The sequence below is a fragment of the Oncorhynchus kisutch genome, unplaced genomic scaffold, assembly GCF_002021735.2.
Source record: "Oncorhynchus kisutch isolate 150728-3 unplaced genomic scaffold, Okis_V2 scaffold3357, whole genome shotgun sequence".
NCBI lineage: Eukaryota > Metazoa > Chordata > Actinopteri > Salmoniformes > Salmonidae > Oncorhynchus > Oncorhynchus kisutch.
Genome location: NW_022265302.1, coordinates 80,001 through 104,915, shown reverse-complemented (window position 1 = coordinate 104,915; position 24,915 = coordinate 80,001). Strand labels below are relative to the sequence as shown.

Sequence of the window (24,915 nt, the reverse complement as noted above, 5' to 3'; positions counted from 1 at the left end):
CTGATAACCACCCATAACCCCTAATAACCCAATATAACCACTTATAACCACTCATAACCCCTTACCAAAGAGTACTTTCTACCTACTACTTTTCTGATGATCTCATGTATCCGTGCAGCGTTTCATCCTCATCTTGTCTACTGATCAGTAACCAGTTCCATTCACTCTTCTCTGATTGGTTAAAGACCAATGATGTCTTTGTTCTAGTTGTAATCCCTCCAGACCAATGGCCCCGCCCCCCCATCCCCCTGATTGGTCAAATTGTTACAGGTGTACTGCAGAGCCAGACAGAGTTCTATAATACATTACCTTCCCATTCTCCCTTTACCAGGACTTTGAAGATCGTGTTTATAAAGCAGCCTATCAGCTAGCCAGCCAATCCAGGCCATACGTGAACAACCATTTTCTCAATGATGGTGTTTGGCTGTAGTGCATATAGTGCACTACTTTTAACCAGATCCCCTGATTGTATGATTGTATGTCGCAAAGACATTTCCCCCGGTGACAGTTTTCGGTTGTATCTGATAATTCATTGCACCCACTTGGCTTCCTGCGTTCTAATCAGTCCCTGATTAGAGGGGCACAATGAAAGCAAGGCTGCGGCCCTGTCTTGGAGGGTTTCTAAGGGGTTGTTTTCTGATTCATCCTTTTATATTATATTCTATTCATTCATATTCATAAAAAGGTATATCGGTTTGGATTCAATTGGAAACCTTTTCACCCCCTGTGAACACGTCAGTTGCAAAGACAATCAATCTAATACATTTTGTTATGGAATTGATCAATGAAGTTATGGTCATGCCACTGAAATGACACCCTATTCTGTTTGTAGCAGGGGTGATGGCTCACTCTTCTGTTTGTAGCAGGGGTGATGGCTCACTCTTCTGTTTGTAGCAGGGGTGATGGCTCACTCTTCTGTTTGTAGCAGGGGTAATGGCTCACTCTTCTGTTTGTAGCAGGGGTGATGGCTCACTCTTCTGTTTGTAGCAGGGGTAATGGCTCACTCTTCTGTTTGTAGCAGGGGTAATGGCTCACTCTTCTGTTTGTAGCAGGGGTAATGGCTCACTCTTCTGTTTGTAGCAGGGGTAATGGCTCACTCTTCTGTATGTAGCAGGGGTGATGGCTCACTCTTCTGTATGTAGCAGGGGTGATGGCTCACTCTTCTGTTTGTAGCAGGGGTAATGGCTCACTATTCTGTATGTAGCTGGGGTAATGGCTCACTTTTCTAAAACAAATATGAATCCGATAGCAATTATTCATGATGTTCGTTCCTCATAAGGGGCTATGTGTTATTACTGAACTAAAACCGCCACTGTGTCTTCCTCTTATCTAATGCCGGAACTTTCTTTTATCTAATACCATTGTTTTTATTGCTCTCATCCAGTGAAAAGCTCTGGTGAGCTGAAATCCAGAGGAGTAAAGTTACTACCGGGAAAGGACAACAATAACAAATTGTCTTTGAGTAAGTTTCCTGTTTATCTTTATGCTAATCATTTACTGTGTGTGTTTGTGTCTGGGCTATTTGCTTGTTTGAGACAGGGTGGGTCTTTGTTTTAAGCTGGGGCGTTTAGCTACACTCATAGAGAAAAGGGTTCCAAAAGTTTTTTGGGGCTGTCCCCATAGGAGAACCCTTTTGGTTCCAGATAGAACCCCTTTGGTTCCAGATAGAACCCTTTTTGGTTCCATGTAGAACCCTTTTTGGTTCCAGGTAGAACCCTTTTTGGTTCCAGGTAGAATTATTTTGGGTTCCATGTAGAACCCTCTGTGTTAAGGGTTCTACATGGAACTCAAAAGGAATCGCTGAAGTTCAGTCCTTTGTCTTTTTTAACAAACGTAATGCCCCCCAGTGCTCTGTGGGAAATGGGCTCTGTCAAGCTACGCTGTATACCCATGTGGAAAAGAGTCATGAAAAACAAATAAGAATCTTGTATTATTTGTCGAAAGATCTAATAAGCCATCTAATAAGGATCTGGTAAAAGTGTGTGTTTTACAGTACCTTATACTGTATGTTAGTGGTATATCTGTATATACAGTAGATTGTGTGTTTTACAGTACCTTATACTGTATGTTAGTGGTATATCTGTATATACAGTAGATTGTGTGTTTTACAGTACCTTATACTGTATGTTAGTGGTATATCTGTATATACAGTAGATTGTGTGTTTTACAGTACCTTATACTGTATGTTAGTGGTATATTTGTATATACAGTAGATTGTGTGTTTTACTGTATGTTAGTGGTATATCTGTATATACAGTAGATTGTGTGTTTTACAGTACCTTATACTGTATGTTAGTGGTATATTTGTATATACAGTAGATTGTGTGTTTTACTGTATGTTAGTGGTATATCCTTATATACAGTAGATTGTGTGTTTTACAGTACCTTATACTGTATGTTAGTGGTATATTTGTATATACAGTAGATTGTGTGTTTTACTGTATGTTAGTGGTATATCTGTATATACAGTAGATTGTGTGTTTTACAGTACCTTATACTGTATGTTAGTGGTATATCTGTATATACAGTAGATTGTGTGTTTTACAGTACCTTATACTGTATGTTAGTGGTATATCTGTATATACAGTAGATTGTGTGTTTTACTGTATGTTAGTGGTATATCTGTATATACAGTAGATTGTGTGTTTTACAGTACCTTATACTGTATGTTAGTGGTATATCTGTATATACAGTAGATTGTGTGTTTTACAGTACCTTATACTGTATGTTAGTGGTATATCTGTATATACAGTAGATTGTGTGTTTTACAGTACCTTATACTGTATGTTAGTGGTATATCTGTATATACAGTAGATTGTGTGTTTTACAGTACCTTATACTGTATGTTAGTGGTATATCTGTATATACAGTAGATTGTGTGTTTTACAGTACCTTATACTGTATGTTAGTGGTATATCTGTATATACAGTAGATTGTGTGTTTTACAGTACCTTATACTGTATGTTAGTGGTATATCTGTATATACAGTAGATTGTGTGTTTTACAGTACCTTATACTGTATGTTAGTGGTATATCTGTATATACAGTAGATTGTGTGTTTTACAGTACCTTATACTGTATGTTAGTGGTATATCTGTATATACAGTAGATTGTGTGTTTTACAGTACCTTATACTGTATGTTAGTGGTATATCTGTATATACAGTAGATTGTGTGTTTTACAGTACCTTATACTGTATGTTAGTGGTATATCTGTATATACAGTAGATTGTGTGTTTTACAGTACCTTATACTGTATGTTAGTGGTATATCTGTATATACAGTAGATTGTGTGTTTTACAGTACCTTATACTGTATGTTAGTGGTATATCTGTATATACAGTAGATTGTGTGTTTTACAGTACCTTATACTGTATGTTAGTGGTATATCTGTATATACAGTAGATTGTGTGTTTTACAGTACCTTATACTGTATGTTAGTGGTATATCTGTATATACAGTAGATTGTGTGTTTTACAGTACCTTATACTGTATGTTAGTGGTATATCTGTATATACAGTAGATTGTGTGTTTTACAGTACCTTATACTGTATGTTAGTGGTATATCTGTATATACAGTAGATTGTGTGTTTTACAGTACCTTATACTGTATGTTAGTGGTATATCTGTATATACAGTAGATTGTGTGTTTTACAGTACCTTATACTGTATGTTAGTGGTATATCTGTATATACAGTAGATTGTGTGTTTTACAGTACCTTATACTGTATGTTAGTGGTATATTTGTATATACAGTAGATTGTGTGTTTTACTGTATGTTAGTGGTATATCTGTATATACAGTAGATTGTGTGTTTTACAGTACCTTATACTGTATGTTAGTGGTATATCTGTATATACAGTAGATTGTGTGTTTTACAGTACCTTATACTGTATGTTAGTGGTATATCTGTATATACAGTAGATTGTGTGTTTTACAGTACCTTATACTGTATGTTAGTGGTATATCTGTATATACAGTAGATTGTGTGTTTTACAGTACCTTATACTGTATGTTAGTGGTATATCTGTATATACAGTAGATTGTGTGTTTTACAGTACCTTATACTGTATGTTAGTGGTATATCTGTATATACAGTAGATTGTGTGTTTTACAGTACCTTATACTGTATGTTAGTGGTATATCTGTATATACAGTAGATTGTGTGTTTTACAGTACCTTATACTGTATGTTAGTGGTATATCTGTATATACAGTAGATTGTGTGTTTTACAGTACCTTATACTGTATGTTAGTGGTATATCTGTATATACAGTAGATTGTGTGTTTTACAGTACCTTATACTGTATGTTAGTGGTATATTTGTATATTTGCTGACTTATATACCTTAAATTACATATACAACCCCCCCCCCCCCTTTCCTTCTCCTCCTCTCCTCTCCCCTGATAACCAGTAACATTGTGTTTCTATAGTGAATCAACAAGCCTGATAACCAGTAACATTGTGTTTCTATAGTGAATCAACAAGCCTGATAAACAGTAACATTGTGTTTCTACCTGATTGGTGTGTTTCTATAGTGAATCAAGAAGCCTGATAACCAGTAACATTGTGTTTCTATAGTGAATCAACAAGCCTGATAACCAGTAACATTGTGTTTCTACCTGATTGGTGTGTATCTATAGTGAATCAATAAGCCTGATCAACAGTAACATTGTGTTTCTACCTGATTGGTGTGTATCTATAGTGAATCAATTAGCCTGATAACCAGTAACATTGTGTTTTTATAGTGAATCAATAAGCCTGATCAACAGTAACATTGTGTTTCTACCTGATTGGTGTGTATCTATAGTGAATCAACAAGCCTGATAACCAGTAACATTGTGTTTCTATAGTGAATCAACAAGCCTGATAAACAGTAACATTGTGTTTCTACCTGATTGGTGTGTATCTATAGTGAATCAATAAGCCTGATCAACAGTAACATTGTGTTTCTACCTGATTGGTGTGTATCTATAGTGAATCAATTAGCCTGATAACCAGTAACATTGTGTTTCTACCTGATTGGTGTGTATCTATAGTGAATCAACAAGCCTGATAAACAGTAACATTGTGTTTCTACCTGATTGGTGTGTATCTATAGTGAATCAATTAGCCTGATAACCAGTAACATTGTGTTTCTACCTGATTGGTGTGTATCTATAGTGAATCAATAAGCCTGATCAACAGTAACATTGTGTTTCTACCTGATTGGTGTGTATCTATAGTGAATCAATTAGCCTGATAACCAGTAACATTGTGTTTTTATAGTGAATCAATAAGCCTGATAACCAGTAACATTGTGTTTCTACCTGATTGGTGTGTATCTATAGTGAATCAATAAGCCTGATCAACAGTAACATTGTGTTTCTACCTGATTGGTGTGTATCTATAGTGAATCAATTAGCCTGATAACCAGTAACATTGTGTTTCTACCTGATTGGTGTGTATCTATAGTGAATCAATTAGCCTGATAACCAGTAACATTGTGTTTCTACCTGATTGGTGTGTATCTATAGTGAATCAATAAGCCTGTTTCTACCTGTTGTTTTGTTCCTACAGTGAACGAAGGAGGAATTAAACAGCTGTCCAATTATTGCCCGGATCCGGGGGAACCTGAGAACGGCAAACGCCGAGGCTCTGACTTCAGGTGAGCTCGTCCGTAACTAAACATGCCTGTCTACCTACCTCACCTGGGCCTGTCTACCTACCTCACCTGGGCCTGTCTACCTACCTCACCTGGGCCTGTGTCCTAAATGTGCCCTGGTCAGTCCTACCTCACATGGGCCTGTCTACCTACCTCACCTGGGCCTGTGTTCTAAATGGGCCCTGGTCAGACCTACCTCACATGGGCCTGTCTACCTACCTCACCTAGGCCTGTGTCCTAAATGGGCCCTGGTCAGACCTACCTCACATGGGCCTGTGTTCTAATTGGGCCCTGGTCAGACCTACCTCACATGGGCCTGTGTCCTAAATGGGCCCTGGTCAGACCTAGCTCACATGGGCCTGTGTCCTAAATGGGCCCTGGTCAGACCTACCTCACATGGGCCTGTGTTCTAAATGGGCCCTGGTCAGACCTACCTCACATGGGCCTGTGTTCTAAATGGGCCCTGGTCAGACCTACCTCACCTAGGCCTGTGTCCTAAATGGGCCCTGGTCAGACCTACCTCACATGGGCCTGTGTCCTAAATGGGCCCTGGTCAGACCTACCTCACATGGGCCTGTGTTCTAAATGGGCCCTGGTCAGACCTACCTCACCTAGGCCTGTGTCCTAAATGGGCCCTGGTCAGTCCTACCTCACATGGGCCTGTGTCCTAAATGGGCCCTGGTCAGACCTACCTCACCTGGGCCTGTGTCCTAAATGGGTCCTGGTCAGAAGTAGTTCACTGTATGGAAAATATGATGCCCTCAGTTGGACTATAATACATCCTCTAGACTACAGACCCTGGTAAATAAGAGACTAAACTAGATGGCTTCAGTCCATAATATGTCCTCAGCCATCTGTCCATAGTATGTCCTCAGTCCATCTGTCCATAATATGTCCTCAGTCCATAATATTTCCTCAGTCCATCTGTCCATAATATGCCCTCAGTCCATCTGTCCATAATATGCCCTCAGTCCATCTGTCCATAATATGTCCTCAGTCCATCTGTCCATAATATGACCTCAGTTCATCTGTCCATAATATGTTCTCAGTCCATCTGTCCATAATATGCCCTCAGTCCATCTGTCCATAATATGACCTCAGTCCATCTGTCCATAATATGTCCTCAGTCCATCTGTCCATAGTATGTCCTCAGTCCATCTGTTCGTAATATGTCCTCAGTCCATCTGTCCATAATATGTCCTCAGTCCATCTGTCCATAGTATGTCCTCAGTCCATCTGTCCATAATATGTCCTCAGTGCATCTGTCCATAGTTTGTCCTCAGTCCATCTGTCCATAATATGTCCTCAGACCATCTGTCCATAATATGTCCTTAGTCCATCTGTCATAGTATGTCCTCAGTCCATCTGTCCATAATATGTCCTCAGTCCATCTGTCCATAATATGTCCTCAGTGCATCTGTCCATAGTATGTCCTCAGTCCATCTGTCCATAATATGTCCTCAGTCCATCTGTCCATAATATGTCCTCAGTGCATCTGTCCATAGTATGTCCTCAGTCCATCTGTCCATAATATGTCCTCAGACCATCTGTCCATAATATGTCCTTAGTCCATCTGTCATAGTATGTCCTCAGTCCATCTGTCCATAATATGTCCTCAGTCCATCTGTCCATAGTATGTCCTCAGTCCATCTGTCCATAGTATGTCCTCAGTCCATCTGTCCATAATATGTCCTCAGTCCATCTTTCCATATGTCCTCAGTCCATCTGTCCATAATATGTCCTCAGTCCATCTGTCCATAATATTTCCTCAGTCCATCTGTCCATAATATGTCCTCAGTCTTCTGTCCATAATATGTCCTCAGTCCATAATATGTCCTCAGTGTATCTGTCCATAATATGCCCTCAGGTCATCTGTCCATAATATGTCCTCAGTCCATCTGTCCATAGTATGTCCTCAGTCCATCTGCCCATAATATGTCCTCAGTCCATCTGTCCATAATATGTCCTCAGTCCATCTGTCCATAGTATGTCCTCAGTCCATCTGTCCATAATATGTCCTCAGTCCATCTGTCCATAATATGTCCTCAGTCCATCTGTCCATAGTATGTCCATCTGTCGATGGGAGCTAGACTGTGTGGGAGGAGCTAGACTGTGTGGGTGGAGCCAGACTGGGTGGGTGGAGCTAGACTGTGTGGGAGGAGCTAGACTGGGTGGGTGGAGCTAGACGGTGTGGGTGGAGCTAGACTGTGTGGGTGGAACTAGACTGGGTGGGTGGAGCTAGACTGGGTGGGTGGAGCTAGACTGTGTGGGAGGAGCTAGACTGGGTGGGTGGAGCTAGACTGTGTGGGTGGAGCTCCTCTCAACCTTTTTCTTCTAAAGACTTCCTTTATTACATGAATGTGTTGTTATCATTTCAAGCATTGGAGCAACGGCTCAGTTTACCTGTGATGAGGACCATGTGCTGCAGGGCTCCAAAACCATCACCTGTCAGAGGGTGGCTGAGGTGTTCGCTGCCTGGAGCGACCACAGACCTGTCTGTAAAGGTGAGGCCCTCTTCCGGGTACATCTAATATAGATACATGCTGCCTGGAGAGACCACAGACCTGTCTGTAAAGGTGAGGCCCTCTTCCGGGTACATCTAATATAGATACATGCTGCCTGGAGAGACCACAGACCTGTCTGTAAAGGTGAGGCCCTCTTCCGGGTACATCTAATATAGATACACGCTGCCTGGAGCGACCACAGACCTGTCTGTAAAGGTGAGGCCCTCTTCCGGGTACATCTAATATAGATAACTGCTTTGATTAAACCAGGGCCTGTGGATATATGCAGATTCTAATGGTCAAGCCTTTACCTCTGTTTAATATTGTACGATAGCAGAGAATATTACACCAGCAAGGTATTATTCCCACTCTGCATTTAAACATCTCACTCTCCTGTCTCTTGTTTCAGTTAAAGAGCTGCAGGACATTGACTAAACATGACATATTCTAGTATCCCATTTAAACATCTCACTCCTGTCTCTTGTTTCAGTTAAAGAGCTGCAGGACATTGACTAAACATGACATATTCTAGTATCCCGTTTAAACATCTCACTCCTTTCTCTTGTTTCAGTTAAAGAGCCTTTATTTAACTTGACAACACAACACTACATAAAGAGAGACAACACAACACTACATAAAGAGAGACACCACAACACTACATAAAGAGAGACAACACTACATAAAGAGAGACAACACAACACTACATAAAGAGAGACAACACTACATAAAGAGAGACAACACAACACTACATAAAGAGAGACAACACAACACTACATAAAGAGAGACAACACTACATAAAGAGAGACAACACTACATAAAGAGAGACAACACTACACTACATAAAGAGAGACAACACAACACTACATAAAGAGAGACAACACTACATAAAGAGAGACAACACTACATAAAGAGAGACAACACAACACTACATAAAGAGAGACAACACAACACTACATAAAGAGAGACAACACAACACTACATAAAGAGAGACAACACTACATAAAGAGAGACAACACAACACTACATAAAGAGAGACAACACAACACTACATAAAGAGAGACAACACAACACTACATAAAGAGAGACAACACAACACTACATAAAGAGAGACAACACTACATAAAGAGAGACAACACAACACTACATAAAGAGAGACACCACAACACTACATAAAGAGAGACACCACAACACTACATAAAGAGAGACAACACAACACTACATAAAGAGAGACAACACAACACTACATAAAGAGAGACAACACTACATAAAGAGAGACAACACAACACTACATAAAGAGAGACACCACAACACTACATAAAGAGAGACAACACAACACTACATAAAGAGAGACAACACAACACTACATAAAGAGAGACAACACAACACTACATAAAGAGAGACAACACAACACTACATAAAGAGAGACCCAAGACAACAACACAGCATGGTAGCAACACATGACAACACAGCATGGTAGCAACACATGACAACACAGCATGGTAGCAACACATGACAACCCAGCATGGCAGCAACACATGACAACACATCATGGCAGCAACACATGACAACACAGCATGGTAGCAACACATGACAACACAGCATGGCAGCAACACATGACAACACAGCATGGCTGCAACACATGACAACACAGCATGGTAGCAACACATGACAACACAGCATGGCAGCAACACATGACAACACAGCATGGCAGCAACACATGACAACACATCATGGCAGCAACACATGACAACACAGCATGGCAGCAACACATGACAACACAGCATGGCAGCAACACATGACAACACAGCATGGCAGCAACACATGACAACACAGCATGGCAGCAACACATGACAACACAGCATGGCTGCAACACATGACAACACAGCATGGTAGCAACACATGACAACAAAGCATGGCAGCAACACATGACAACACAGCATGGTAGCAACACAACATGACAACACAGCATGGTAGCAACACATGACAGCACAGCATGGTAGCAACACAACATGACAACACATCATGGTAGCAACACATGACAACACAGCATGGTAGCAACACAACATCACAACAACATGGTAGCAACAACATGGTGGTAGCAACACAACATGGTAGCAACACAACATGGTAGCAACACAACATGGTAGCAGCACAAAACATGGTACAAACATTATTGGGCACAGACAACAGCACAAAGGGCAAGAAGGTAGAGACAACATTACATCACACAAAGCAGCCACAACTATCAGTAAGAGTGTCCATGATTGAGTCTTTGAGTGATTGAGTCTTGTTTCAGTTAAAGAGCCATAGAACATTGACTAAACAAGACATATTCTAGTCTCTCATTTCAACATCTCACTCCTGTCTCTTGTTTCAGTGAAAACGTGCGGATCGACACTCCAGGGTCCATCGGGGACGTTCACCTCTCCCAATTTCCCCATCCAGTACGAGAGTAATTCCCACTGTGTGTGGATTATCACTGCTAGTAACCCCAATAAGGTATGGTTTATATAGCATTTACCTGTCAGATCTCTCCTAGTCTCTCCTTGTCTCCTCTAGTCTCTCCTAGTCTCTCCTATGCTCTCCTAGTCTCTCCTAGTCTCCTCTAGTCTCTCCCGGTCTCTCCCAGTCTCTCCTAGTCTCTCCTATGCTCTCCTAGTCTCTCTTAGTCTCCTCTAGTCTCTCCCAGTCTCTCCTATGCTCTCCCAGTCTCTCCTTGTCTCTCCCAGTCTCTCCTATGCTCTCCTAGTCTCTCCTAGTCTCTCCTAGTCTCTCCCAGTCTCTCCTATGCTCTCCCAGTCTCTCCTAGTCTCTCCCAGTCTCTCCTATGCTCCCCCAGTCTCTCCTAGTCTCTCCTAGCCTCTTCTGGCCTCTCCCATTCTTTCCCTGTCTCTCCTAGTCTCTCCCATGCTCTCCTAGTCTCCCAGAGTCTCGCCCAGCCTCTCCCAGTCTCTCCTAGCCTCTCCCAGTCTCTCCTAGTCTCTCCCAGTCTCTTCTAGCCTCTCCCAGTCTCTCCTATGCTCTCCTAATCTCTCCTAGTCTCTCCTAGTCTCTCCCAGTCTCTCCCTGTCTCTCCTAGTCTCTCCAAGACTCTCCTAGTTTCTCCCAGTCTCTCCTAGTCTCTCCTATGATCTCCCAGTCTCTCCTAGTCTCTCCTATGATCTCCTAGTCTCTCCTAGTCTCTCCTAGTTTCTCCCAGTCTCTCCCAGTCTCTCCTATGATCTCCTAGTCTCTCCTAGTCTCTCCTAGTTTCTCCCATGTCTCTCATTGACATTGAAGTCATTATCTACGCTTCACATTACCATGTGTTAGCTAACGTTACCTAACGTCATTAGGATAATTATGCGCTGTTCCTGCATTGCTAATTCAACACACTGCAGGCATAGGCTGCATCACAAAAGGCACCATTTTCCCTATTTAGTGCACTACGTTTGACCAGTGGCCATTTGGTAAAGTGCACTATATAAAGAATAGAGTACACTGTGGGACGCTGCGCTGTCCTGTCCCCAAAGCACAGACACTACAAGGTCCTAGAGAACAACAGAAGCATGTTGCCATCATGTTTCGCTGTTGGCATTCGACAGAAATGTGACACGCGTGGCATTTTAAAAGCTTTAATCTGACCTCCGTGTGGACGAGGTAGAAATACACTTAAATACAACAATATCCAACGTTTTTCTTCATTCAGATTAAGCTTCGTGCATGTGTCCCGTTATATGTTAGAAGCTTCCCTGCATGTGTCATGTTATACAGTATGTTAAAAGCTTCCCTGCATGTGTCATGTTATACAGTATGTTAAAAGCTTCCCTGTATGTGTCATGTTATACAGTATGTTAAAAGCTTCCCTGTATGTGTCATGTTATACAGTATCTTAAAAGCTTCCCTGCATGTGTCACGTTATATGTTAGAAGCTTCCCTGCATGTGTCACGTTATATGTTAGAAGCTTCCCTGCATGTGTCATGTTATATGTTAGAAGCTTCCCTGCATGTGTCATGTTATATGTTAAAAGCTTCCCTGTATGTGTCATGTTATACAGTATGTTAAAAGCTTCCCTGCATGTGTCATGTTATATGTTAAAAGCTTCCCTGCATGTGTCACGTTATATGTTAAAAGCTTCCCTGCATGTGTCATGTTATATGTTAAAAGCTTCCCTGCATGTGTCATGTTATATTTGGTTGTGTGTATGGTTAAATAAAGGGAGGAGAGTAACTCGGTCACGGTCAGCTACAATGCATCCCAAATAGCAACCTATTCCCTATATAGTTCACTACATTTCATCAGGGCCCATATGGCTCTGGTCAGAAGTTGTGCACTATATAGAAAATAGGATGCTAATTGGGATGCTTCGTAGGTGACTGTGACCAGAAGATTCATAAAAAGGGAAGACAGAGAGGCAATTCATTATTTCAGTCAATAAGTTAATCTCAAATAGCATTTTTGCATGATTGCTTCTCAGTATTTGATTTGTGTTCTGAGGGGGATTGTCAAATCCATGCCATTAGCAATCTATAAAGTCCTCCCTGAAGACCATTTGCATCGCTTCTGGTGTGAACAATTCAGGGCCTTGCTTTTGGTGAGAGAAACACACACTCTACTTGACGAAATTCATCCGTTTGACAGGACTTGTTAGGATTCATTTGGTTTCTTTGTTGTTTCATCGAATTGTCTTTCACTCATTGTGAACCGAAAAGCTGTGTGGGCGGATATTTAGTAAACATTTAGAAAATGACTTGAATGAATATGATTCCGAACACTCTCCCAAAGGTGTGTTTGATGTGAATCAGCAGCTGCTAGTACGTCTGTTTATGAATGTGATATGAGGTAAATGTCGAACGATTCTCCGGTCACACACTGTGACTTGATGATGTAATAGCAGTGCATACAGTGTAGTAGCTGGGTGGGATTGTGGTTCTGTTATCTCCTCTATAGCTTTCTGTCAGCGGTGGATTAGCTGTCGTTTTACCAGATACCACGTCCTATTGTACAGCCAATCAAATGAACACATTGTTTAGTCAAAAAAAAGTTAAATAAAAGCGATGCGTTCATGATTTTGTTGTCCAATGAATAATAATGTGTATATAATATAAACGAGTGGAAAATATGTTGGCAGTGTATGTTGTAAATGGGTTTCCTTCCAACAGGTTATCCAGGTCAACTTTGAGGAGTTTGACATGGAGATCGGCTATGACTCATTGACCATCGGAGACGGAGGGCAAGTTGGAGACTCACGAACTATAATACAAGTGTAGGTATTATACTTGAATTATCCTCAGATCCCACAACCACATCTAGCTGTGAGATTACACTTAAATTAACATGTGTGTTGTTTGATGGTTCAATTAAGTCCACTTACATTCCACGTTGTTATAAAATGTTAATATTAACTCTATAACTAATTAACATATGTGTTGTTTGATGGTTCAATTAAGTCCACTTACATTCCACGTTGTTTTAAAATGTTAATATTAACTCTATAATAATTAACATATGTGTTGTTTTATGGTTCAATTAAGTCCACTTACATTCCACGTTGTTTTAAAATGTTAATATTAACTCTATAATAATTAACATATGTGTTGTTTGATGGTACAATTAAGTCCACTTACATTCCACGTTGTTATACATTTTTAATTTAACTCTAACTAATAAACATGTTTGTTGTTTACAATAATGACTTATCATCAAGTTTCTCTTACATGCCTGGTTGTATAAAAAAGGTAAATATCTTTTAAGATAACCCTGTCTCTGTTACGGTTTTTGTATTTAACCATTATTTGGACAGATAAGTCAATTAAGAACAGATTCTTATTTACGATTACAACCGATCTGATTGGCTGAAGGGCAGTATTGTGACCCCATTTAACCTTTATTTGGACAGATAAGTCAATTAAGAACAGATTCTTATTTACGATTACAACCGATCTGATTGGCTGAAGGGCAGTATTGTGACCCCATTTAACCTTTATTTGGACAGATAAGTCAATTAAGAACAGATTCTTATTTACGATTACAACCGATCTGATTGGCTGAAGGGCAGTATTGTGACCCCATTTAACCTTTATTTGGACAGATAAGTCAATTAAGAACAGATTCTTATTTACGATTACAACCGATCTGATTGGCTGAAGGGCAGTATTGTGACGGGCCATTGGTTGTATTGTGCTCTTATCTGCAGCCTGACAGGTAGCTTCGTGCCTGACCTTATTGTCAGCATGTCCCATCAAATGTGGCTGCACCTTCAGTCTGATGAGAGCGTGGGATCTATCGGCTTCAAGATCAACTATAAAGGTACAAACACTGTCAAACTCTTTAACCCTAGACACAGTATACAGTCCTCCTATGTGCTGATAACGATAACATGTTGAGATACAAACACTATCAAACTCTTTAACCCTAGACACAGTATTCAGTCCTCCTCTGTGCTGATAACGATAACATGTTGAGATACAGACACTATCAACCGACCTTAGCCCATGCCTGTCCCAGACCTAGCACCCAGCCCCTATCCCCAGTCCCTATCCCCAGCCCCTATCCCCAGCACCTAGCCCCAGCACCGTTCCCGGCCCCCAGCACCTAGTCTCAAGCCCCATCCCCAGCCCCCAGCACCTAGCCTCAAGCCCCATCCCCAGCCCCCAGCACCTAGCCTCAAGCCCCATCCCCAGCCCCCAGCCTCTTGACCATAGCCCCTGCACCAGACCACCTCCATCCCAGACCTGGCCCAGCACCAGACCTTCTCCATCCCAGACCTGGCCCAGGACCAGACTACCTCCATCCCAGACCTGGCCCAGGACCAGACTACCTCCATCCCAGACCTGGCCCAGGACCAGACTACCTCCATCCCAGACCTGGCCCAGGACCAGACTACCTCCATCCCAGACCTGGCCCAGCACCAGACTACCTCCATCCCAGACCTGGCCCAGCACCAGACTACCTCCATCCCAGACCTGGCCCAGCACCAGACTACCTCCATCCCAGACCTGGCCCAGGACCAGACTACCTCCATCCCAGACCTGACCCAGCACCAGACCTTCTCCATCCCAGACCTGGCCCAGGACCAGACTACCTCCATCCCAGACCTGGCCCAGGACCAGACTACCTCCATCCCAGACCTGGCCCAGGACCAGACTACCTCCATCCCAGACCTGGCCCAGGACCAGACTACCTCCATCCCAGACCTGGCCCAGGACCAGACTACCTCCATCCCAGACCTGGCCCAGGACCAGACTACCTCCATCCCAGACCTGGCCCAGGACCAGACTACCTCCATCCCAGACCTGGCCCAGGACCAGACTACCTCCATCCCAGACCTGGCCCAGGACCAGACTACCTCCTTCCCAGACCTGGCCCAGGACCAGACTACCTCCATCCCAGACCTGGCCCAGCACCAGACTACCTCCTTCCCAGACCTGGCCCAGGACCAGACTACCTCCTTCCCAGACCTGGCCCAGGACCAGACTACCTCCATCCCAGACCTGGCCCAGGACCAGACTACCTCCATCCCAGACCTGGCCCAGGACCGGACTACCTCCATCCCAGACCTGGCCCAGCACCAGACTACCTCCATCCCAGACCTGGCCCAGCACCAGACTACCTCCTTCCCAGACCTGGCCCAGCACCAGACTACCTCCTTCCCAGACCTGGCCCAGCACCAGACTACCTCCTTCCCAGACCTGGCCCAGCACCAGACTACCTCCATCCCAGACCTGGCCCAGGACCAGACTACCTCCTTCCCAGACCTGGCCCAGGACCAGACTACCTCCTTCCCAGACCTGGCCCAGGACCAGACTACCTCCATCCCAGACCTGGCCCAGGACCAGACTACCTCCTTCCCAGACCTGGCCCAGCACCAGACTACCTCCTTCCCAGACCTGGCCCAGGACCAGACTACCTCCTTCCCAGACCTGGCCCAGGACCAGACTACCTCCATCCCAGACCTGGCCCAGGACCAGACTACCTCCATCCCAGACCTGGCCCAGGACCAGACTACCTCCATCCCAGACCTGGCCCAGGACCAGACTACCTCCATCCCAGACCTGGCCCAGGACCAGACTACCTCCATCCCAGACCTGGCCCAGGACCAGACTACCTCCATCCCAGACCTGGCCCAGGACCAGACTACCTCCATCCCAGACCTGGCCCAGGACCAGACTACCTCCATCCCAGACCTGGCCCAGGACCAGACTACCTCCATCCCAGACCTGGCCCAGGACCAGACTACCTCCATCCCAGACCTGGCCCAGGACCAGACTACCTCCATCCCAGACCTGGCCCAGCACCAGACTACCTCCATCCCAGACCTGGCCCAGCACCAGACTACCTCCATCCCAGACCTGGCCCAGGACCAGACTACCTCCATCCCAGACCTGGCCCAGGACCAGACTACCTCCATCCCAGACCTGGCCCAGCACCAGACTACCTCCATCCCAGACCTGGCCCAGGACCAGACTACCTCCATCCCAGACCTGGCCCAGCACCAGACTACCTCCATCCCAGACCTGGCCCAGGACCAGAGACCTTTTGAGACAGATACTATCAGTAGCAAACAGATAAAATACTTACATTTGACTCATCCCTGTCTCTTTCTCTGACAGAGATTGATAAGGAGAGTTGTGGGGACCCAGGCACGCCTCTGTATGGCTTCCAGGAGGGCAGTGGGTTTCTGAACGGGAACGTGCTGCGGTTCGAGTGCCAGTTTGGCTTCGAGCTGATTGGAGAGAGGATGATCACCTGTCAGAACAACAACCAATGGTCTGCTAACATCCCCATTTGCATATGTGAGTATCTGGACTTGCAGAGTATGGAGAGTATGTTCATTGTTGGAAATTCCATGTTAAAAAGCACAGTCATTCTGTGGAATATGTTTTTTATTACAATACGCAAGGAAAGACATGATTCCACTTTTCAGGTTTTACGTCCCATACGTAACAGAGTATATTTATAGGAAAACCCTCCCATGCTGCCTCGGTGAAATACCTTAATGAACATATGAATATGCGAACATAAACATTTCTACACCTAAGCCACTCCCTTTTTCCTACTCACACAGTCCCATGTTTCTCCAACTTCACGGCGGCCGTGGGCACTGTGCTGTCCCCTGACTACCCAGAGGGCTATGGGAACAACCTGAACTGTGTGTGGATCATCATCTCTGAACCAGGCAGCCGGATCCACCTGGCCTTCAACGACTTTGACCTGGAACCTCCATACGACTTCCTCACCGTGAAGGACGGAGACCAGGTAATGGATTGATTGAGACCAGGTAATGGATTGATTGAGACCAGGTAATGGATTGATTGAGACCAGGTAATGGTTTGATTGAGACCAGGTAATGGATTGATTGAGACCAGGTAATGGATTGATTGAGACTAGGTAATGGATTAATTGAGACCAGGTAATGGTTTGATTGAGACTAGGTAATGGATTAATTGAGACTAGGTAATGGATTGATCGAGACCAGGTAATGGATTGATTGAGACCAGGTAATGGATTGATTGAGACCAGGTAATAGGTTGATTGAGACCAGGTAATATATTTATTGAGACCATGTAATGGATTGATTGAGACCAGGTAATGGATTGATTGAGACCAGGTAATGGATTGATTGAGACCAGGTAATGGATTGATTGAGACCATGTAATGGATTGATTGAGACCAGGTAATGGATTGATTGAGACTAGGTAATAGATTGATTGAGACCAGGTAATGGGATTGATTGAGACCAGGTAATGGATTGATTGAGACCAGGTAATGGATTGATTGAGACTATGTAATAGATTGATTGAGACCAGGTAATGGGATTGATTGAGACCAGGTAATGGATTGATTGAGACCAGGTAATGGATTGATTGAGACCAGGTAATGGATTGATTGAGACTATGTAATAGATTGATTGAGACCAGGTAATGGATTGATTGAGACCAGGTAATGGATTGATTGAGACCAGGTAATGGATTGATTGAGACCAGGTAATGGATTGATTGAGACCATGTAATGGATTGATTGAGACCAGGTAATGGATTGATTGAGACCAGGTAATGGATTGATTGAGACCATGTAATGGATTGATTGAGACCAGGTAATGGATTGATTGAGACCAGGTAATAGATTGATTGAGACCAGGTAATAGATTGATTGAGACCAGGTAATAGATTGATTGAGACCAGGTAATGGATTGATTGAGACTAGGTAATAGATTGATTGAGACCAGGTAATGGGATTGATTGAGACCAGGTAATGGATTGATTGAGACCAGGTAATGGATTGATTGAGACTATGTAATAGATTGATTGAGACCAGGTAATGGATTGATTGAGACCAGGTAATGGATTGATTGAGACCAGGTAATGGATTGATTGAGACCAGGTAATGGATTGATTGAGACCAGGTCATGGGTTGATTGAGACCAGGTAATGGATTGATTGAGACCATGTAATGGATTGATTGAGACCAGGTAATGGATTGATTGAGACCAGGTAATGGATTGATTGAGACCAGGTAATGGATTGATTGAGACCAGGTAATGGATTGATTGAGACTAGGTAATGGATTGATTGATTGATAATTGATTGAGTAGCTAGTAAAAGGGGAAGGGAATTAAAAACCCACCGTTTTAGCGTAGCCTGAAATCTTCCTTTATGTTAGTGGTTTCATACATCCTTTCTGGGACTTTAGGTTTATTTTAGTTCATCTCTTAATTCCTCTTGGTTTGTGGTTAGTTCTTTCATTTTCTTGTTTCACCAAAATTGTTGTGAGGTTTAAGTGTATAATTTCTTTGAATAGTGTTGTGTTGTTTAAATGCCCCCCCCCCTCCCCTTTAAATCACGTTTCACCACGATGTGGTCGTACCAGACGGGCTCGTCCATCCTGGGGAGGTACTCGGGAGCTGAGGTGCCGTCTCACTTCACCTCCAACAGTAACATACTCCAGCTGGAGTTCCAGGCTGACCACTCCATGTCCGGAAGAGGATTCAACATCACCTACAGCAGTCAGTACCCTGCTCTACTATTACCACACCATGTCCTTACGACTCACATTGTTTTCATTTTCTTTGTTGTTGGGAGAGAAGCCGTTGATGACCAAGTGTACGGTCTTGTGAGTCATTGTAAACCCCCACTGGTAAACAAGATGTTGAATTAGCGTTGGTTCAGTGTCACACTGTTACAAAGGCTGTACCGTTACGTGTGTCATGTGTCTCTTACCGTTTGGTCAGTGTCACACTGTTACAAAGGCTGTACCGTTGCGTGTGTCATGGGTCTCTGACCGTTTGGTCACCGAAAGGATGCTGGTTTGGAATATTTGAGGTGACATTTTGCACGCCCACTTTTTCAGTTTTTGATTTGTTAAAAAAGTTTGAAATATCCAATAAATGTCGTTCCACTTCATGATTGTTTCCCACTTGTTGTTGATTCTTCACAAAAAAAATACAGTTTTATATCTTTATGATTGAAGCCTGAAATGTGGCAAAAGGTCGCAAAGTTCAAGGGGGCCGAATACTTTCGCAAGGCACTGTATATATATATATAATTATTATTATTTTTCAAACAAATGTACAGTCTTGTGTTTCATTGTATATAATGTGTGACTTTATATAACATTGTAGCTTCCATATCAACTACATGAATCAGTAACACTCACAGGGCAGATAGATGTTGGATTAGTGTTATATTGTACAACAAACCCGTCGATGAAAACCCCACTCTGTTGCCAGGCAACTGTTTAACAGATGTGTCACACGCCTGATGTTGTTGAGACGTCACTGTCGGCCATTTATAACGGTATGGTCATTTGCTGCGCGTGCGTAACGACAACTACGTTATGTGTGTTACGATTCTACCGTACAAGCGGATGAAATTGAGGCGGCTCACGAACCGGCTCTCAGTTTCAATGGGAATAAAGATCCCACGCTGTTATATGGTTGAATACAATGACACCTTAGTGTCTGTTCTCCTCTGTCAAGGCAGTGCAGTCCCTTAGAGGAGGTATTGTGGTTCTGAGACCTACTGTAGGCTACCTTAGTGTCTGTTCTCCTCTGTCAAGGCAGTGCAGTCCCTTAGAGGAGGTATTGTGGTTCTGAGACCTACTGTAGGCTACCTTAGTGTCTGTTCTCCTCTGTCAAGGCAGTGCAGTCCCTTAGAGGAGGTATTGTGGTTCTGAGACCTACTGTAGGCTACCTTAGTGTCTGTTCTCCTCTGTCAAGGCAGTGCAGTCCCTTAGAGAAGGTATTGTGGTTCTGAGACCTACTGTAGGCTACCTTAGTGTCTGTTCTCCTCTGTCAAGGCAGTGCAGTCCCTTAGAGGAGGTATTGTGGTTCTGAGACCTACTGTAGGCTACCTTAGTGTCTGTTCTCCTCTGTCAAGGCAGTGCAGTCCCTTAGAGGAGGTATTGTGGTTCTGAGACCTACTGTAGGCTACCTTAGTGTCTGTTCTCCTCTGTCAAGGCAGTGCAGTCCCTTAGAGGAGGTATTGTGGTTCTGAGACCTACTGTAGGCTACCTTAGTGTCTGTTCTCCTCTGTCAAGGCAGTGCAGTCCCTTAGAGGAGGTATTGTGGTTCTGAGACCTACTGTAGGCTACCTTAGTGTCTGTTCTCCTCTGTCAAGGCAGTGCAGTCCCTTAGAGGAGGTATTGTGGTTCTGAGACCTACTGTAGGCTACCTTAGTGTCTGTTCTCCTCTGTCAAGGCAGTGCAGTCCCTTAGAGGAGGTATTGTGGTTCTGAGACCTACTGTAGGCTACCTTAGTGTCTGTTCTCCTCTGTCAAGGCAGTGCAGTCCCTTAGAGGAGGTATTGTGGTTCTGAGACCTACTGTAGGCTACCTTAGTGTCTGTTCTCCTCTGTCAAGGCAGTGCAGTCCCTTAGAGGAGGTATTGTGGTTCTGAGACCTACTGTAGGCTACCTTAGTGTCTGTTCTCCTCTGTCAAGGCAGTGCAGTCCCTTAGAGGAGGTATTGTGGTTCTGAGACCTACTGTAGGCTACCTTAGTGTCTGTTCTCCTCTGTCAAGGCAGTGCAGTCCCTTAGAGGAGGTATTGTGGTTCTGAGACCTACTGTAGGCTACCTTAGTGTCTGTTCTCCTCTGTCAAGGCAGTGCAGTCCCTTAGAGGAGGTATTGTGGTTCTGAGACCTACTGTAGGCTACCTTAGTGTCTGTTCTCCTCTGTCAAGGCAGTGCAGTCCCTTAGAGGAGGTATTGTGGTTCTGAGACCTACTGTAGGCTACCTTAGTGTCTGTTCTCCTCTGTCAAGGCAGTGCAGTCCCTTAGAGGAGGTATTGTGGTTCTGAGACCTACTGTAGGCTACCTTAGTGTCTGTTCTCCTCTGTCAAGGCAGTGCAGTCCCTTAGAGGAGGTATTGTGGTTCTGAGACCTACTGTAGGCTACCTTAGTGTCTGTTCTCCTCTGTCAAGGCAGTGCAGTCCCTTAGAGGAGGTATTGTGGTTCTGAGACCTACTGTAGGCTACCTTAGTGTCTGTTCTCCTCTGTCAAGGCAGTGCAGTCCCTTAGAGAAGGTATTGTGGTTCTGAGACCTACTGTAGGCTACCTTAGTGTCTGTTCTCCTCTGTCAAGGCAGTGCAGTCCCTTAGAGAAGGTATTGTGGTTCTGAGACCTACTGTAGGCTACCTTAGTGTCTGTTCTCCTCTGTCAAGGCAGTGCAGTCCCTTAGAGAAGGTATTGTGGTTCTGAGACCTACTGTAGGCTACCTTAGTGTCTGTTCTCCTCTGTCAAGGCAGTGCAGTCCCTTAGAGGAGGTATTGTGGTTCTGAGACCTACTGTAGGCTACCTTAGTGTCTGTTCTCCTCTGTCAAGGCAGTGCAGTCCCTTAGAGGAGGTATTGTGGTTCTGAGACCTACTGTAGGCTACCTTAGTGTCTGTTCTCCTCTGTCAAGGCAGTGCAGTCCCTTAGAGGAGGTATTGTGGTTCTGAGACCTACTGTAGGCTACCTTAGTGTCTGTTCTCCTCTGTCAAGGCAGTGCAGTCCCTTAGAGGAGGTATTGTGGTTCTGAGACCTACTGTAGGCTACCTTAGTGTCTGTTCTCCTCTGTCAAGGCAGTGCAGTCCCTTAGAGGAGGTATTGTGGTTCTGAGACCTACTGTAGGCTACCTTAGTGTCTGTTCTCCTCTGTCAAGGCAGTGCAGTCCCTTAGAGGAGGTATTGTGGTTCTGAGACCTACTGTAGGCTACCTTAGTGTCTGTTCTCCTCTGTCAAGGCAGTGCAGTCCCTTAGAGAAGGTATTGTGGTTCTGAGACCTACTGTAGGCTACCTTAGTGTCTGTTCTCCTCTGTCAAGGCAGTGCAGTCCCTTAGAGGAGGTATTGTGGTTCTGAGACCTACTGTAGGCTACCTTAGTGTCTGTTCTCCTCTGTCAAGGCAGTGCAGTCCCTTAGAGAAGGTATTGTGGTTCTGAGACCTACTGTAGGCTACCTTAGTGTCTGTTCTCCTCTGTCAAGGCAGTGCAGTCCCTTAGAGAAGGTATTGTGGTTCTGAGACCTACTGTAGGCTACCTTAGTGTCTGTTCTCCTCTGTCAAGGCAGTGCAGTCCCTTAGAGGAGGTATTGTGGTTCTGAGACCTACTGTAGGCTACCTTAGTGTCTGTTCTCCTCTGTCAAGGCAGTGCAGTCCCTTAGAGGAGGTATTGTGGTTCTGAGACCTACTGTAGGCTACCTTAGTGTCTGTTCTCCTCTGTCAAGGCAGTGCAGTCCCTTAGAGGAGGTATTGTGGTTCTGAGACCTACTGTAGGCTACCTTAGTGTCTGTTCTCCTCTGTCAAGGCAGTGCAGTCCCTTAGAGGAGGTATTGTGGTTCTGAGACCTACTGTAGGCTACCTTAGTGTCTGTTCTCCTCTGTCAAGGCAGTGCAGTCCCTTAGAGGAGGTATTGTGGTTCTGAGACCTACTGTAGGCTACCTTAGTGTCTGTTCTCCTCTGTCAAGGCAGTGCAGTCCCTTAGAGGAGGTATTGTGGTTCTGAGACCTACTGTAGGCTACCTTAGTGTCTGTTCTCCTCTGTCAAGGCAGTGCAGTCCCTTAGAGGAGGTATTGTGGTTCTGAGACCTACTGTAGGCTACCTTAGTGTCTGTTCTCCTCTGTCAAGGCAGTGCAGTCCCTTAGAGGAGGTATTGTGGTTCTGAGACCTACTGTAGGCTACCTTAGTGTCTGTTCTCCTCTGTCAAGGCAGTGCAGTCCCTTAGAGAAGGTATTGTGGTTCTGAGACCTACTGTAGGCTACCTTAGTGTCTGTTCTCCTCTGTCAAGGCAGTGCAGTCCCTTAGAGAAGGTATTGTGGTTCTGAGACCTACTGTAGGCTACCTTAGTGTCTGTTCTCCTCTGTCAAGGCAGTGCAGTCCCTTAGAGGAGGTATTGTGGTTCTGAGACCTACTGTAGGCTACCTTAGTGTCTGTTCTCCTCTGTCAAGGCAGTGCAGTCCCTTAGAGAAGGTATTGTGGTTCTGAGACCTACTGTAGGCTACCTTAGTGTCTGTTCTCCTCTGTCAAGGCAGTGCAGTCCCTTAGAGGAGGTATTGTGGTTCTGAGACCTACTGTAGGCTACCTTAGTGTCTGTTCTCCTCTGTCAAGGCAGTGCAGTCCCTTAGAGGAGGTATTGTGGTTCTGAGACCTACTGTAGGCTACCTTAGTGTCTGTTCTCCTCTGTCAAGGCAGTGCAGTCCCTTAGAGGAGGTATTGTGGTTCTGAGACCTACTGTAGGCTACCTTAGTGTCTGTTCTCCTCTGTCAAGGCAGTGCAGTCCCTTAGAGGAGGTATTGTGGTTCTGAGACCTACTGTAGGCTACCTTAGTGTCTGTTCTCCTCTGTCAAGGCAGTGCAGTCCCTTAGAGAAGGTATTGTGGTTCTGAGACCTACTGTAGGCTACCTTAGTGTCTGTTCTCCTCTGTCAAGGCAGTGCAGTCCCTTAGAGAAGGTATTGTGGTTCTGAGACCTACTGTAGGCTACCTTAGTGTCTGTTCTCCTCTGTCAAGGCAGTGCAGTCCCTTAGAGGAGGTATTGTGGTTCTGAGACCTACTGTAGGCTACCTTAGTGTCTGTTCTCCTCTGTCAAGGCAGTGCAGTCCCTTAGAGAAGGTATTGTGGTTCTGAGACCTACTGTAGGCTACCTTAGTGTCTGTTCTCCTCTGTCAAGGCAGTGCAGTCCCTTAGAGGAGGTATTGTGGTTCTGAGACCTACTGTAGGCTACCTTAGTGTCTGTTCTCCTCTGTCAAGGCAGTGCAGTCCCTTAGAGAAGGTATTGTGGTTCTGAGACCTACTGTAGGCTACCTTAGTGTCTGTTCTCCTCTGTCAAGGCAGTGCAGTCCCTTAGAGGAGGTATTGTGGTTCTGAGACCTACTGTAGGCTACCTTAGTGTCTGTTCTCCTCTGTCAAGGCAGTGCAGTCCCTTAGAGGAGGTATTGTGGTTCTGAGACCTACTGTAGGTTACCTTAGTGTCTGTTCTCCTCTGTCAAGGCAGTGCAGTCCCTTAGAGGAGGTATTGTGGTTCTGAGACCTACTGTAGGCTACCTTAGTGTCTGTTCTCCTCTGTCAAGGCAGTGCAGTCCCTTAGAGGAGGTATTGTGGTTCTGAGACCTACTGTAGGCTACCTTAGTGTCTGTTCTCCTCTGTCAAGGCAGTGCAGTCCCTTAGAGGAGGTATTGTGGTTCTGAGACCTACTGTAGGTTAGCAGGGGGAGAGTTAGCTTATCTTTTCACATAAAGAAAGTTATCTTTTTTTTGTGCCACATTTCTGTGTCCTCCTTTTTGAAATGTCTTATTTCTCATCAGACATTATATATCATGTTC

The 24,915-nt window shown here is 44.3% G+C and overlaps 1 protein-coding gene across 1 annotated transcript in view; it reads left to right on the top strand.

Annotated features, from left to right (window-relative positions):
* LOC116371558 (CUB and sushi domain-containing protein 3-like) overlaps positions 1 to 24,915 on the top strand; it is a 258,797-nt gene that overhangs the window by 155,475 nt on the left and 78,407 nt on the right. Inside the window, 9 exon segments of the mRNA XM_031820410.1 lie at positions 1,385 to 1,462; positions 5,558 to 5,645; positions 8,022 to 8,146; positions 10,524 to 10,645; positions 13,289 to 13,392; positions 14,323 to 14,435; positions 16,739 to 16,921; positions 17,194 to 17,384; positions 18,996 to 19,131. Coding sequence (XP_031676270.1) covers positions 1,385 to 1,462; positions 5,558 to 5,645; positions 8,022 to 8,146; positions 10,524 to 10,645; positions 13,289 to 13,392; positions 14,323 to 14,435; positions 16,739 to 16,921; positions 17,194 to 17,384; positions 18,996 to 19,131 — 1,140 coding nt within the window.